The sequence below is a fragment of the Salvelinus sp. IW2-2015 genome, linkage group LG12, assembly GCF_002910315.2.
Source record: "Salvelinus sp. IW2-2015 linkage group LG12, ASM291031v2, whole genome shotgun sequence".
NCBI classification, from domain to species: Eukaryota; Metazoa; Chordata; class Actinopteri; order Salmoniformes; family Salmonidae; genus Salvelinus; species Salvelinus sp. IW2-2015.
In genome coordinates this window covers 10230642-10247626 of record NC_036852.1, presented here as the reverse complement: position 1 = coordinate 10247626, position 16985 = coordinate 10230642, and the positions used below count along the sequence as shown (strand labels likewise).

General features: G+C 43.7%; 1 protein-coding gene and 1 long non-coding RNA gene across 3 annotated transcripts in view; both read left to right on the top strand.

The window, feature by feature from the left end:
- Positions 1-1335: 1335 nt before the first annotated feature.
- On the top strand, positions 1336-3644 carry LOC111971153 (uncharacterized). Its single transcript, XR_002878231.2, has 3 exons — positions 1336-1500; positions 2196-2279; positions 2920-3644. It is a non-coding gene; the product is annotated as an uncharacterized lncRNA (long non-coding RNA).
- Positions 3645-13852: 10208 nt separating this feature from the next.
- The window catches only part of pard3ba (par-3 family cell polarity regulator beta a), a 198442-nt gene continuing 195309 nt past the window's right edge, over positions 13853-16985 (top strand). For both annotated transcript variants that reach the window (XM_023997820.2, XM_023997819.2), the window contains exon 1: positions 13853-14300. In XM_023997820.2, coding sequence (XP_023853588.1) covers positions 14184-14300 — 117 coding nt within the window. In that variant the 5' untranslated portion in view covers positions 13853-14183. The remainder of the gene's footprint in view (positions 14301-16985) is intronic.

Below are 16985 nucleotides of genomic sequence, written 5' to 3'. Positions count from 1 at the left end.
CACACGTGCAYGCAAGCACCTATACACACACTCTTTAGATCCCAGACAGTGTAAAGCGGCTGACATTAAGGGTAGGTAGACCTTAACCATTGGTCTGGGTTGACATATTCTCCTACCCTTCTATTGGTTAAGGCTAAGATTGGGGACTGGTTAATATATAGATTAAAGGTCCTGCATTTGCAGTTAGGGGCAACTTTGGGCCATTATGGACTATACTTAAAACTTACATTAACACATTAATGAATTATCAATGACATAAGCACATGAAATGTGCAGTTACATTACCCTGTTTCTATCTACCTTGTCTCCACCACAACATTGGGAGTTCAAGAGATGGCCTGAGGCGGTTCTGACACATAACCACGCCGTTGTTTGGTTACGAGGTGAAATTGAATTGGGGTTGTTAAAACATTGATAGCTGCCCGCCGAATCCTCGGCTGAAAATGAAAACAGAAGACCTGGCGCTCCCTCTATTTGCACAGCTCTCCGTGTGTTTGTGTGTGTGTGTGTGCAGCTCTCTCACTGTGAGTGTGTGTGTGTGTGTGTGTTACATCCTGATTCCCGCGGCCTTATCTCCCATAACATTTATGGAGAGAGAATATCCCTGGAAAAACAATACATCCAAGGCAAAGGCATCCTTTGATTTATCGGCACAGATTTATATGCACAGATTTATATGCTTAACCTCTAATAACAGTGACGACAGATCAAATGGATTGGATCTAAATCTTCCAGGTGTTGAAAGGAGGATGACGAAACCCTTGAGAAAGAAGGACGTGGATATGTTTCACACACACACACACACACACACACACACACACAAACATAACGGTCCCTCTGTGGGGCTCTGTGAGTAATCCATGTTACTGTTTTAGCCTGTTATTGTAAGCAGGAGGACGGCTATTGATAAAACCTGATCCCACACTGAGCTAAAACACAGAGGTGGTGGCACGACTGCTGAGAACCAGTCGATTCTGCTCTTTAAAAACCTGCCACTGACCGAAATCTGAAAGCAAATCAACAACATTATTGACCGTGACAACTACCCTCAAAACTGCATTCCCAGAAAGTTAGACACAAAAACATCCTGCGATTTTTACTGTGTAATATAGCAGAAGTTAATCAAATCCCAAATTCACGCGCGCGCGCACACACACACATACACACACACAACCCCTCTTTCGCATTCTCTGTAGGGATGGATGACAGTGGGAACTATTTTGTGCTGAGCATATTGCCCAACACATACGGTAATGTTTTACCTCAACCTACCAGACCAGTGGGACAGGTGGATCAGCAAACAGCTACACTGGCTGATCAAAAGGGAAGTGACATCAGAGAACAAAGAGTCAACAGGACGAAGGACCTTATGAATGTGCTTTCTATTGTTCTTCCCCTTCTAAAAGGTAGGTATTGTGTGCAAAAAGGATCCATATTGAAAAAAAGGAACTATGGGTGGAGGACGTGACACTTTTTTGCAAGAGGAACAGTAGAAAGGAGGTATGTTATACTTTGTTCAGCGTTTCAATCAGGATGTATAGACTCCCTCTTACCTCTGGTAGCATCTATGACGTCAACTTGCTCCTACTTATCTTTTCGATTTGGTACTGCCGTACATACCTACACATACTCTACGGTCACAAGACACTGGCCTCCTTATTGTTCCTAGAATTTCTAAGCATACAGCTGGAGGGCAGGGCTTTCTCCCATAGAGCTCCATTTTTATGGAATGGTCTGCCGGTCCATGTGAGAGACGCAGACACGATGGTGTGAGTCATCCCATCTAAWATKAAATACATMAAAAACAAAGGACAWGGTGATTGACTTTCAAAGGAACACTGCCATGCACACACCATCACTGATAAAAGGTGAGTCCATTGAAATAGTGGAGTACAAACACCTTCGGCTAGTCGTTGACAACAAGCTGTCCTGGGATCAGTGTACTGACGCTATTTTTAAGAAAAACCAACAGAGACTGTATTTCCTATGGAAACTGCACTGTTTTTAAATGTTGATCTAACCATCATGGTTCTCTTTTATAAATCATTCGTTGAGAGAATTCTGTCCTACTGCTTAACCTGCTTGTTTGGGAATATCAAGGTTGCACAGAAAAATTGGTTGGGCAAGATAGTCAGAACTTGTGGAGAAATCATGGGGCAGCAACATCAAGAACTGTCCTCTCTCTACCTGGGCAGAACCCGCCATATGGAGAATAAAATAGCGGTTGACTCTTCCCATCCACTCCACCCTGAATTCCAGCTCCTTCCCTCTGGCCACAGGTACAGACTACCTAAGGTTAAAAAAATAGGGCCAAGTACTCTTTTATTCCGAATGCAATTCTGCAACTTATTAACAAAATGTTAGACTACTTGCACTTAGCCCTTGCATTATGAAACTGCACTTATCCTGTCTATTTACTTGCAAATATCCTTAGCTATTTAAAAAAATATATGTGATATGTTTTATGACTGCTACAAGATGAATTGCTTCTCTGAGGACATTAAAGTTTTCTGAATCTGAATCTCAACCTAAGACTCATCTCTTTAGAGGTCCTATGATTGAGGCTTGTGTGGTGGGGAGATCTTCGTGGGCTATACTCAATCTGGTCTCAGAGTAGTAAATTAGTGGACTGTTGATATCCCTTTTGTGGTGTGGGGGCTGTGCTTTGGMAAAGTGGGTGGGATTATATCCTACCTAACTTTGGAGGGGGCCACAGTGTCCCTCGACCCCCTCTGTTTCAGTCCCCAGAATCTATGCTGCAATAGTCTATGTGCCGAGGAGTTAGAGCCATTCTGTCCTATCTGGTGTAATTCAATTCAATGGGTTTTATTGGCATGGGAAACATATGTTTACATTGCCAAAGCAAGTGAAATAGATAATAAACAAAAGTGAAATCTCTCTCTCTGTCTCCCCTCCCAGTGGACCTGAGYCATAGGACCATGACTCAGGACTACCTGGCTTGACGACTCCTGGCTGTTCCTGTCCCCAGTCCACCTGGTCGTGCTGCTGATCCAGTTTCTGCTGTTCTGCCTGCGGCTATGGAACCCTGACCTGTTCACCGGATGTGCTACCTTGTCTAGGACATACTGTTTCAAGCCTCCCCACTTGGTCTAAGGTTCGAGTCCAGGCTCTGTCGCGACTGGGAGACCCATGGGGTGGCGCACAATTGGCCCAGCGTCGTCCAGGTTAGGGGAGGGTTTGGCTGGCAGGGACCTTCTTGTCCCATCACACTSTAGCGACTCCTGTTGCAGGCCGGGTATAATATATGCTGACACGGTCACCAGGTGTACGGTGTTTCCTCCGACACATTGGTGCGGCTGGCTTCTTGGTTAAGCGGCATTGTGTCAAGAAGCAGTGCGGCTCGGCTGGGTTGTGTTTCGGAGGACACGCGGCTCTCGACCTTCGCCTCTCCCAAGTCCATACGGGAGTTGCAGCGATGGGACAAGACTGTAACTACCAATTGGATAACACGAAATTGGTGAGAATAAAGGGAGAAAAAAAAATTATATACAAAATAAAAACTTGTAGGGAACACAATATAGGGTCTATACTTGGCATGTAGGATTCTCACTTATGTGTGACACAAATTGGGATATGGGGAGGGTAATGAGCAGGGTATCTGCAAATTAAATACTGTAGTATTTACTATAATAAAAAAAAGTGGTGTTTCTGCAGACTGTAGTGTTTTTGTGGACATTACTGTAGTATTTAATACAGTTTTCTTTCTGTAATATTTACTATAGAAGATATGGGCAACTTTGATTGGCATGGGGGTCACAGAAAATCTGAACTCATCATGAGGGGCCGCAGTGGATCATAGATCTGTGTACCCACATCCAGTCAAAGCCTCCCTCTTGAGAGTGGAGAGAAAAATATGAAGATTTAGAGCTAATTTCCTGGAATTCTATACATTTTGCCACAGGGTGGAGAGAAATGTTTGCAGTGAGAGTGACTAACACAATCAATTGGGGCCCCCGGTCAGTAATTCAACCATGATTACTACAAGTTTAGATAGCTGGCTAGACAAATTGACCAATCTACAAAATGTTAGCTGACTAATTTAGTGACAGTCAGTGACTGACATAACAAGAGAAAAACTGCTACTACACAACCAAATTTCGAAATTGCACCTCATGTATTCTATTATTCTAACTCTCAACAGTAAGTGGAGACCCTGACTGAGTTCCAAAAATGTATCTGTTTGCCTACAAAAGGGGAGTTGCCCATCCCTGTACCTGTACTATACTACAAAATGCTATAGTAAGTACTACAAATAATTGAGGGATACTATACAGCGCCTGGTTCCTCTCTAGGATTCTTCCTCGGTTCCTGCCTTTCTAGTAGGTTTTTCCTAGCCACTGTGCTTCTACATCTGCATTGCTTGCTCTTGGGGTTTTAGGCTTGCCATCTGTATAAGCACTTTGTGACAACTGCTGATGTAAAATACATGTGATTGATTGATAGAGATAAAAGAAAGAACAGCAAGATTAGTGTGTGTGTGTGTGTGTGTGTGTGTGTGTGTGTGTGTGTGTGTGTGTGTGTGTGTGTGTGTGTGTGTGTGTGTGTGTGTGTGCCATAGTTGGCTGAACCGCTCTCACTGAGACAATAATGTAGCTCTTTCTTTTGTGTTGAGTCTTAATGCATGACCACACTGAAGCACCAATGTCTGTGTAATGGCTTTCATCCTTCACCTGCCACTGCTCCAGTATGGACATTGACAATACCGCAGCACAATAATGCCCCTACAATGACACTCATTTCATGTAAATTGAATGGGTTTGACCACTGCCAAGTCCGTGCACAAAAACCGAAGTCCCACAGTACTATACAGTTAGTCCGCCTCCTACTACAATCACATTGTGGGGGAAAACATCAATTGAATCATATTTCTCCTCAATGGCGATGCAAATGCTAGGTGTAACACTGTGTAATCCAACATACATTTTTTATTCTGAGTGTGTGTGGGACAAACAGTCCACCAGAGAGGAGGAGGACAGGACACAATGCAGGATTGGCTAGCTTGGCCTGGGCTACCTACACAGATGGCTTTTTCTCTCTCTCTCTCTCTCTCTCTCTACTGATGAGATGAGCAGAGGGAAGGAGGCATTGTTCAGTTCATAGTAGGGATATCTAGAGGGGGATTACAATGCCAGAAAAAAGTAATTGATTGTTGTGATTATGACTGCGTTCCAAATGGCACCCTATTCCCTGAATAGGGTGCCATTTGGGACGCGTCCTATATGAATCCATCAGTTTGCGCTTTTGAGGTAGATGTGGCCAAAGAAACTCCCTTAAGAAAAAGGAAACAGACAGAATAAGAGGGGGAGTCTGTCTATATGCATTAATGTGCTATTTAAAATGTAAAAGCAATTTACCAGCTGTTTACAGTAGTAATGAGATGACAGAATAATTCTATGATTATTTTGAGGATAGAAGAGAGACAGGTGGGATATTTATGGGATCTTGTCAGGAATGGGAGGAGGGGATGAGTTGAGTGGATGTGATAGGAGAGACGAGGGTTGTGGTTGCGCTGTAAATGGGGTGAGGGAGTGGACTAATTCTGAATTTCAAATCGACTGAAAACCAGGGAATTGGATAGGTGGAAGCCATTTTTTTATTTCACATTTATTTAACCAGTTAGGCCAGTTGAGAACAAGTTCTCATTTACAACTGCGACCTGGCCAAGATAAAGCAAAGCAGTGCGACACAAACAACACAGTTACACATGGGATAAACAAACGTACAATCAATAACACAACTGAAAAATCTATATACAGTGTGTGCAAATGTAGTAAGATTAGGGAGGTAAGGCAATAAATAGGCCATAGTGGCAAAATAATTACAATTTAGCAATTAAACAGTGGAGTGATGGATAGTGCAGAAGATGAATATGCAAGCAGAGATACTGGGGAGCAAAGGAGCAAAAAAAAAAATAACAATATGGGGATGAGGTAGTTGGGTGGGCTATTTACAGATGGGCTATGTATAGGTGCAATGATCGGTAAGCTGCTCTGACAGCTGATGCTTAAAGTTAGTGAGGGAGATATAAGTCTCCAGCTTCAGTGATTTTTGCAATTCGTTCCAGTCATTGGCAGCAGAAAACTGGAGGGAAAGGCAGCCAAAGGTCGACTTGGCTTTGGGGATGACCAGTGAAATATACCTGCTGTAGCGCGTGCTACGGGCAGGTGCTGCTATGGTGACCAGTGAGTTCAGATAAGGCGGGGCTTTACCTAGCAGAGACATACAGATGACCTGGAGCCAGTGGGTTTGGCGATGAATATGTAGTGAGGGCCAGCCAACGAGAGCATACAGGTCGCAGTGGTGGGTAGTATATGGGGCTTTGGTGACAAAACGGATGGCACTGTGATATACTTGTCGTGTCTTTACTGTCATTAAATTGAAGACTTCATTTTTATCAAAGATTCTCTGTAATTAGTTATTACGCGATCAACTAAATAATAACGTAACTAATTAACTAGGAAGTTGGGGCACCAGGGAAAGTATCAATTACAAAGTTATAATTTCCCAATATAACCTTTCAGATATTTTCATATCTGATCAATAGTCTTCTGATTAATGATTTATTTATTTTACCTCACGTTAGTCTAATTCCAAAAGTCGTAAATTGTTGGTTATCTGCACGAACCCAGTCTTCACTATAGTCATCCATACATCAATTTTCTTAAATCATTTATTTATTACTAACTAAATTTCACAGAAATGCATAAACAAACAAACAAACTTAAAATGGTTATATAAATTATAGGAGAATATGCCCTATTGTTCTAAACCGGCATAGCGGCTTGTTAAACAAAGGCAAAATGGGGGGGTCGACCAAGAAGTCACTACAGAGTTCATAATTATAACAATTGACATGCTAATCCTTTACACATGAACGCTCACTCATTCGGGAACAATTGCAATCAATATATATATATATATATATTTACGCTCAGTGTGTCGTCTTGATCGCTGGAGAAAAGTTAGTTTCTGTTGGAGAGTTTCGTCCGTCTCTGTCTTGGTTATTGTGGATAGTTCAGAGTGACATTTGTTATAGAATGGATGTTTCGGCGGTTGTCGTTCTTTGCGTTCAATGATACCGAATTCCTAGCTGCAGACTAGTAATCAATATCAAAGACTTGTTATTATTCTGTCGGTATAGTCTAAGAGTTTAACCACGTGGTATGGTTAAAAGATTCAGCAATGGTACACAACCTTCGTTCCCCTCCTAATGGAGAAAAACATGGTCTAGTGATAATTTCTCAGAGTTGGGTTTTATTCGGAAATGCAGAAAAGGGCTGTCCCAGGATGTCTGACCCTAACTGGGCTCAGGGCGGTCCTCGGATTTAGTTCAAATCAAAAGGGAATTGTATTTCTCTTCATTAAACAGTCCAAAATCATATTACACAATTATACAAACAGTATCATACTCACTCATTCATCTTATACAACAATTAGATGTAAACCTCATATCTGAGGCTATTATATAAGCAGCGCTATGGTAATGTAGCCACACAGTCTCCCATGAGTTTCCCAAGTTGTGACAAACAGACCAGTTAATAGCTGGAATCTTAACCGATCTTTTATACTTTTTCAGGAACATGAAATCTGTTCGTACCTCAAGTTCTGTGAGGTGGAAGAAATCCCTTTGTTCTCTATGAAAGTTTACCCTCTCTCTAATACTGTGTGTCCATGAGGAGATTCTCAGGAATTTACGACGTCTCTCTGTGACCACAGCAGCCTAGTTGTAGGGGGCAGGGAGAGGCAGGGAGAGGCAGGGAGAGGCAGGGAGAGGCAGGGAGAGGCAGGGAGAGGCAGGGAGAGGGGGATGGGGCTTTCTATACCCAAACAGGCAACGTCATGACATACTGCATCCAATTTGCTGAGTAGAGTGTTGGAGGCTATTTTGTAAATGACAGCGCTGAAGTCAAGGATCGGTAGGATAGTCAGTTTACGAGGGTGTTTGGCAGCATGAGTGAAGGATGCTTTGTTGCGGAATGTGAAGCCGATTCTAGATTTAATTTTGGATTGGAAATGCTTAATGTGTGTCTGGAAGGAGCGTTTACAGTCTAGCCAGACACCTAGGTATTTGTAGTTTTACTTGCATTTAAGAGCAGTTGGAGGCCACGGAAGGAGAGTTGTATGGCATTGAAACTCGTCTGGAGTAGAGGTCGACCGATTAATCGGAATGGCCGATTAATTAGGGCCGGTTTCAAGTTTTCATAACAATGGGAAATCGGTATTTTWRGACACCGATYTTGCCGAATGTTTTTTTGCCCTCTAAATACACCTCTGCTGTTTTCAACCAAGATCTCAGCGATCACTGCCTCATTGCCTGCATCCGTAATGGGTCAGCGGTCAAACGACCTCCACTTATCACTGTCAAACGCTCCCTGAAACACTACAGTGAGCAGGCCTTTCTAATCGACCTTGCCGGGGTATCCTGGAAGGATATTGATCTCATCCCGTCAGTAGAGGATGCCTTGTTATTTTTTTTAAATGCCTTCCTCACCATCTTAAATAAGCATGCCCCATTCAAGAAATTTAGAACCAGGAACAGATATAGCCCTTGGTTCTCTCCAGACCCGACTGCCCTTAACCAACACAAAAACATCCTATGGCGTTCTGCATTAGCATCGAACAGCCCCCGTGATATGCAACTTTTCAGGGAAGCTAGAAACCAATACACAGGCAGTTAGAAAAGCCAAGGCTAGCTTTTTAAAGCAGAAATTTGCTCCCTGCAACACAAACTCAAAAAAGTTCTGGGACACTGTAAAGTCCATGGAGAATAAGAACACCTCCTCCCAGCTTCCAACCGCTCTGAAGATAGGAAACACTGTCACCACCGACAAATCCACTATAATTGAGAATTTCAATAAGCATTTTTCTACGGCTGGCCATGCTTTCCACCTGGCTACCCCTACCCCGGTCAACAGCACTGCACCCCCCACAGCTACTCGCCCAAGCCTTCCCCATTTCTCCTTCTCCCAAATCCAGTCAGCTGATGTTCTGAAAGAGCTGCAAAATCGGGACCCCTACAAATCAGCCGGGCTAGATAATCTGGACCCTTTCTTTCTAAAATTATCTGCTGAAATTGTTGCCACCCCTATTACTGGCCTGTTCAACCTCTCTTTCGTGTCGTCTGAGATTCCCAAAGATTGGAAAGCAGCTGCGGTCATCCCCCTCTTCAAAGGTGGGGACACTCTTGACCCAAACTGCTACAGACCATATATCTTTCCTACCCTACCTTTCTAAGGTCTTCGAAAGCCAAGTCAAGAAACAGATTACCGACCATTTCGAATCCCACCATACCTTCTCCAGCAAAGCAAATCAAAATCAAATTTATTTGTCACATACACATGGTTAGCAGATGTTAACCATGTTAACATCTGCTAACCATGTGTATGTGACAAATACAATTTGATTTTGATTTTGCTTTGCTTTGATTGCATAGTGGAGAAGGTATGGTGGGATTCGAAATGGTCGGTAATCTGTTTCTTGACTTGGCTTTCGAAGACCTTAGAAAGGTAGGGTAGGAAAGATATATGGTCTGTAGCAGTTTGGGTCAAGAGTGTCCCCACCTTTGAAGAGGGGATGACCGCAGCTGCTTTCCAATCTTTGGGAATCTCAGACGACACAAAGAGAGGTTGAACAGGCCAGTAATAGGGGTGGCAACAATTTCAGCAGATAATTTTAGAAAGAAAGGGTCCAGATTATCTAGCCCGGCTGATTTGTAGGGGTCCGATTTTGCAGCTCTTCAGAACATCAGCTGACTGGATTTGGGAGAAGGAGAAATGGGGAAGGCTTGGGCGAGTAGTGTAGCGAAATGCTTGTGCTTCTAGTTCCGACAATGCAGTAATAACCAACAAGTAATCTAACCTAACAATTCCACAACTACTACCTTATACACACAAGTGTAAAGGGATTAAGAATATGTACATAAAGATATATGAATGAGTGATGGTACAGAACGCCAAGGCAAGATGCAGTAGATGGTATAGAGTACAGTATATACATATACATATGAGATGAGTAATGTAGGGTATATAAACATAAAGTGCATAGTTTAAAGTGACTAGTGATACATGTATTACATAAAGATGGCAAGATGCAGTAGATGATATAGAGTACAGTATATACATATACATATGAGATGAGTAGTGTAGGGTATGTAAACATTATATTAAGTGGCATTGTTTAAAGTGGCTAGTGATACATTTTTACATAATTCCATCAAATTCCCTTATTAAAGTGGCTGGAGTTGAGTCAGTATGTTGGCAGCGGCCACTAAATGTTAGTGTGGCTGTTTAACAGTCTGATGGCCTTGAGATAGAAGCTGCTTTTCAGTCTCTCGGTCCCTGCTTTGATGCACCTGTACTTGACCTCGCCTTCTGAATGATAGCGGGGTGAACAGGCAGTGGCTCGGGTGGTTGTTGTCCTTGATTATCTTTATGGCCTTCCTGTGACATCGGGTGGTGTAGGTGTCCTGGAGGGCAGGTATGTTTGCCCCCGGTGATGCATTGTGCAGACCTCACTACCCTCTGGAGAGCCTTACGGTTTGTGGGCGGAGCAGTTGCCGTACCAGGCGGTGATACAGCCCGACAGGATGCTCTCGATTGTGCATCTGTAGAAGTTTGTGAGTGCTTTTGGTGACAAGCCAAATTTCTTCAGCCTCCTGAGGTTGAAGAGGCGCTGCTGCGCCTTCTTCACAACGCTGTTTGTGTGGGTGGACCAATTCAGTTTGTCCGTGATGTGTACACCGAGGAACTTAAAAACTTTCCACCTTCTCCACTACTGTTCCCGTCGATGTGGTAGGGGTGCTCCTTCTGCTGTTTCCTGAAGTCCACAATCATCTCCTTTGTTTTGTTGACGTTGAGTGTGAGGTTATTTTCCTGACACCACACTCCGAGGGCCCTCACCTCCTCCCTGTAGGCCGTCTCGTCGTTGTTGGTAATCAAGCCTACCACTGTAGTGTCGTCCGCAAACTTGATGATTGAGTTGGAGGCGTGCATGGCCACGCATATGTGGTTGAACAGGGAGTACAGGAGAGGGCTCAGAACGCACCCTTGTGGGGCCCCAGTGTTGAGGATCAGCGGGGTGGAGATGTTGTTACCTACCCTCACCACCTGGGGGCGGCCCGTCAGGAAGTCCAGGACGCAGTTGCACAGGGCAGGGTCGAGACCCAGGGTCTCGAGCTTGATGACGAGTTTGGAGGGTACTATGGTGTTAAATCTGGTTTCAGAGCTGGTCATGGGTGCACCTCAGCCACGCTCAAGGTCCTAAACGATATCTTAACCGCCATCGATAAGAAACAATACTGTGCAGCCGTATTCATTGACCTGGCCAAGGCTTTCGACTCTGTCAATCACCACATCTTCATCGGCAGACTCGACAGCCTTGGTTCTCAATGATTTCCTCGCCTGGTTCACCAACTACTTCTCTGATAGAGTTCAGTGTGTCAAATCGAGGGGTCTGTTGTCCGGGCCTCTGGCAGTCTCTATGGGGGTGCCACAGGGTTCAATTCTTGGACCGACTCTCTTCTCTGTATAGATCAATGATGTTGCTCTTGCTGCTGGTGAGTCTCTGATCCACCTTTACGCAGACAACACCATTCTGTATACTTCTGGCCCTTCTTTGGACACTGTGTTAACAATCCTCCAGGCGAGCTTCAATGCCATACAACTCTCCTTCCGTGGACTCCAATTGCTCTTAAATACAAGTAAAACTAAATGCATGCCCTTCAACCGATCGCTGCCTGCACCTGCCCGCCTGTCCAACATCACTACTCTGGACGGCTCTGACTTAGAATATGTGGACAACTACAAATACCTAGGTGTCTGGTTAGACTGTAAACTCTCGTTCCAGAGTCACATCAAACATCTCCAATCCAAAGTTAAATCTAGAATTAGCTTCCTATTCCGCAACAAAGCATCCTTCACTCATGCTGCCAAACATACCCTTGTAAAACTGACCATCCTACAATCCTCGACTTCGGTGATGTCATTTACAACATAGCCTCCAATACCCTACTCAATAAATTGGATGCAGTCTATCACAGTGCCATCCGTTTTGTCACCCAAAGCCCCATATACTACCCACCACTGCGACATGTACACTCTCGTTGGCTGGCCCTCGCTTCATACTCGTCGCCAAACCCACTGGCTCCAGGTCATCTACAGACCCTGCTAGTGTAACAGTGGTATAACTTTATGGCGTCCCCTCGCCCCGGGCGCGAACCAGGGACCCTCTGCACACATCAACAACGGTCGCCCACGAAGCATCGTTACCCATCGCTCCACAAAGGCCGCGGCCCTTGCAGAGCAAGGTGCAACACTACTTCTAGGTTTCAGAGCAAGTGACGTAACTGATTGAAACGCTACTAGCGCGTACCCGCTAACTAGCTAGCCATTTCACATCCGTTACACTCACCCCCCTTTCAACCTCCTCCTTTTCCGCAGCAACCAGTGATCCGGGTCAACAGCATCAATAACAATAAACTTTAACAGTATAACTTTAAACCGTCCCCTCGCCCCGACACGGGCGCGAACCAGGGACCTTCTGCACACATCAACAACGGTCGCCCACGAAGCATCGTTACCCATCGCTCCACAAAGGCCACGGCCCTTGCAGAGCAAGGTGCAACACTACTTCTAGGTTTCAGAGCAAGTGACGTAACTGATTGAAWCGCTACTAGCGCGTACCCGCTAACTAGCTAGCCATTTCACATCCGTTACACTAGGTAAAGTCCCCCCTTATCTCAGCTCGCTGGTCACCATAGCAGCACCCACCTGTAGCATGCGCTCCAGCAGGTATATCTCTCTGGTCACCCCCAAAACCAATTCTTCCTTTGGCCACTTCTCCTTCCAGTTCTCTGCTGCCAATGACTGGAACGAACTACAAAAATCTCTGAAACTGGAAACACTTATCTCCCTTACTAGCTTTAAGCACCAGCTGTCAGAGCAGCTCATAGATTACTGCACCTGTACATAGCCCATCTATAATTTAGCCCAAACAACTACCTCTTTCCCTACTGTATTTATTTATTTATTTTGCTCCTTTGCACCCCATTATTTCTATCTCTACTTTGCACATTATTCCACTGCAAATCAACCATTCTAGTGTTTTACTTGCTATATTGTATTTACTTCGCCACCATGGCCTTTTTTCCCCCTTCACCTCCCTTATCTCACCTCACTTGCTCACATTGTATATAGACCTATTTTTCTACTGTATTATTGACTGTATGTTTGTTTTACTCCATGTGTAACTCTGTGTTGTTGTATGTGTAGAACTGCTTTGCTTTATCTTGGCCAGGTCGCAATTGTAAATGAGAACGTGTTCTCAACTTGCCTACCTGGTTAAATAAAGGTGGGAGAAAAAAAAAGTTTAGGCAGTGATTTGCTCGTGGTTGTTTGGTAAGCATGTTGTCGCTTTGAACTTGTATTTTTTTTTCTCCTTACCTTAGGGTATAAAATCAAAGCAGGGTTTATGGTAAACTGGCTCTACATAGTTTACAATCATTGTCATGTTAAAAAGAAAATGGCTTAAAGTCGGAAAGACGAGGAAGTTGAATCTTTTAGAAGATAAATATTCGAAGCAATCCGTTTATCAACAGCCTAACATTGGSACGTCACTATTTACCACAGCTACAGTCATAAACCATGCCAATTTAAAAAATGTATCTTCTTAAAATCTGATTTTAGACCTAACCACACTGGTAACCTTTTCCCTAACCTTAAATTCATTTTTATTTTGATACATTTTTACGATAGGACTACTGTATAGCCAATTTTGACTTTGTGTTTGTGGTAACTAGTGGAAACCTACCATGACGTGATTTATGTTGATCAACTTCCGGATGTCAGTGCAATGACCAACAGGTATATTTCAGCCGACAAAACAATGAAGGCTACTCCGTTTATTAATTTTACCGATAATTGAGAAAAGCAAATCTTTTTTATTATCGTAAATTGTAGTTTTGAGTAGTACTATTTAATGCGCGCGTGTAATTTTGTCATTGTAAATTTGTCCAGTGACACTTTTGCTCCGGTTTCGGTTGAGGCTGTATCAAGCGGTATCAAGCGCTTCGCAGCCTCTCGCATGTGAAGGAATCACAGAGGAATATACAGATCATCAAAGAAGGCTGTTCTTCAAATAACTTTTTTTCGGATTACAAGGACAACATGAAAGTCACTGTAACTTTTGGAGCAACTGCAGTGGTCGTTCCGTGTAAAGGAGAATGGACAGTTCGGGAGTTGATAGACCAAGCCAACCAGAGGTATCGAAAGATTCTGGAACAGGTAAGCAAAATTGGCTCTTTTGGAATATATTGACGTATCTTACTTTGGCTGACGCTTGTTTTTATACCCTCCCTTTTAATCCGGTTTGTTTGCCATTTAAATGATTATTTATTTAATTTTTAAACAATAGTCTTCTACATATTTTCCTACATTAGGCTATATCCATTAACTCTTGAAACGGAAACCGTTTACCATTAACCAAGCGGAAGCAAATGGTACGCAACGGGGAGGGACTTACTTGCATTTGTCCAATAGAAACGGGTTATCATTCCAAAATAATTTCCAAGCCATATATACACAGATACTTGAAACCCCCATTTTATTCTTCTGGACAGAGTGTATATGCCAGGCTACAAATCCACGGGACACATTGTAAATAACTTTTAATCACTTTCTTTGTAAGCACCAGAAAGCCAGGTGTTAGTGGTCTATATGAGTATCATGTGCCCCAGCTAGCATGCAGCTGTCTAGAGATGTTCTATGTGGCTCTGTTGAAACGGTCAGTATCTCCCTGTGCAGGTGGGACTCTGTTTGATATGCTCTGCATCGTTTCGCCTAGCCTGTGTGGCGGACAACAGCCTTTGTCCTCTGATTGATGGGGGATTAGGGTGGCTGACAACTCAGTGTTATCAGCTGGTTTTCCCTGGCGTGGTGGCGGGAGGCCGGTGATGGACAGGGTTATGCCAGGCAGGCAATGGGGATGGATGGCTTCCCATTAGAGCTTCCACCCAGGCACCCACCTGCGTTGGTGGGCTCTCATCTGCCAGGTCTCCCCAGGCCCTGGGCTGACTGGTTCTGCGTCCCAAATGGCATCCTATTCCCTATAAAGTGCACTACTTTTGACAAGGACCTAAGTTGAAAAAGTAGTGAACTATATAGGAAATAGGGTGCCATTTGGGACGCACACTGGATTTCAGTTGCAGCCCAACACAGGCAAGTTTTCCCCCTGCCATTGGTTATAGGACCCTGAGTTTGTCCTGATCAGGTCACATGGAAAACAACTCAGGGACTTACAATATGTGGCTGCCTAGCTACCCTTGTCTAAATTATGTTTGGCTTCAATTGGTCGAATTGGTAGAAGCCTCTTTGTGGCCAATTATGTGTGAAACACATCTCACTGACCTAGATATCCCTCGGACATAATCAAAACAAACCCAGGGTCCCACAAAGTGAAATTCCCTGCGTCTAGTGAGATTCATCCTAGGAACAATCAAGGGTTTGGCTGGCGAGGATCCACTCTATCGTAAACCATGACCTTTACAGCTCTCTAATTGCMTGCCACTGGTGTGACAGAATTCATAGACAGTGTCCTGTGTCCTTGGATTAAACAGAGATATCCTGGGTCTGTGTGGAGAATGCACACAGMGGAATGTCAGTCACCCTCTCTCAGTGAAAAAGGGAAGGTAGTGTACCTGCATGGTTTGTCCCTGCCACTCAGGTTACAGCCATAGCCTGTGCCAATATGGTAAGACTCAGACAGCCATGAGTTCTCTGTAGCTATGTGTCCATCAATATTATATATTTTTTGACCAGTGGAAGCTCCTCAGRGAAGGAAGGGGAGGACCATCTTCCTCAGTGAACTTCATGAAWATATAAATTGTGAAACATTAAAAAGAATATAATAAATATATTCACTTGTCACCAAATAATTGAACACACTGTTCTGCAATGAAGGTCAATAGTAGCCTCAGCAGCACACACAGTTAGCTTCTGTCCTCCACTGGGTACATTGACTTCAATACAACACCTAGGAGGCTCATGGTTCTTAACCCGTTCCATAGACTTGCACAGTAATTATGACAACTTCTGGAGGACGTCCTCCTGTCAGAACTCTTGCAGCATGAACTGACATGTTTTCCACCCAATCAAAGGATCCGAGAATGAATCTAGTACTGAAAGCATAAGCTACAGCTAGCTAGCRCTGCAGTGCATAAAATGTGGTAAGTAGTTGACTCAAAGAGAGAGAAAGACAATAGTTGAACAGTTTTTAACAAATACATTTCTTCCAAAATTAAGGGGAAGCAAGCAAGAGACAGCGAGCTATATATATTCACTTAGCTAGCAAATGCAGCTAGCTAGTTTAGCCTACTCAAACACCCGGCACAAACAGATAGGGACTCTCTGTTAGCTAGCTTGCTATGGCTATCCATCACTGGAACTCTTCCAAGTCAAGGTAAGCTTTTGGTTTTATTCATTTATTGCCACCGGGGCCCGCCGGTGTAACTGCTAAACTGCTTTCTGACTGTACACTGTACTGCATGATTGTAGCGGGTTTACTAACGCGTTAGTTCAAGTTGACTATGACATGACAACAATGTAGGCTCTGTGTAGTGGTTTGCTGTCATGATATGAAGGTTTGGCTTGGAAAGGTTTTTTCACCTGTTCACAGACAGCTGATGTGTTGTGCACTGAAGGTAAAAGGTGGGAGGAGKAGAGTGCGTAGACGGCTCGATTTGGTCTTATGTAGCAACATTTGCACTAGAAAATGGTATATCATACACGACAGTTGAGGAACAATGGGAAAGTAATTCTGCTTTGAAAGTTGATAAACTTGTAACCTCACTGTTTGAGGAAATGGCCTTTGAATGTTTTGGTACACCTACTAGAGAGCTCTTCTTTGTCTACACCCATTCAGCATCGTTCACACTAGAGGTCGACCGATTAATCGTAATGGCCGATTTAATT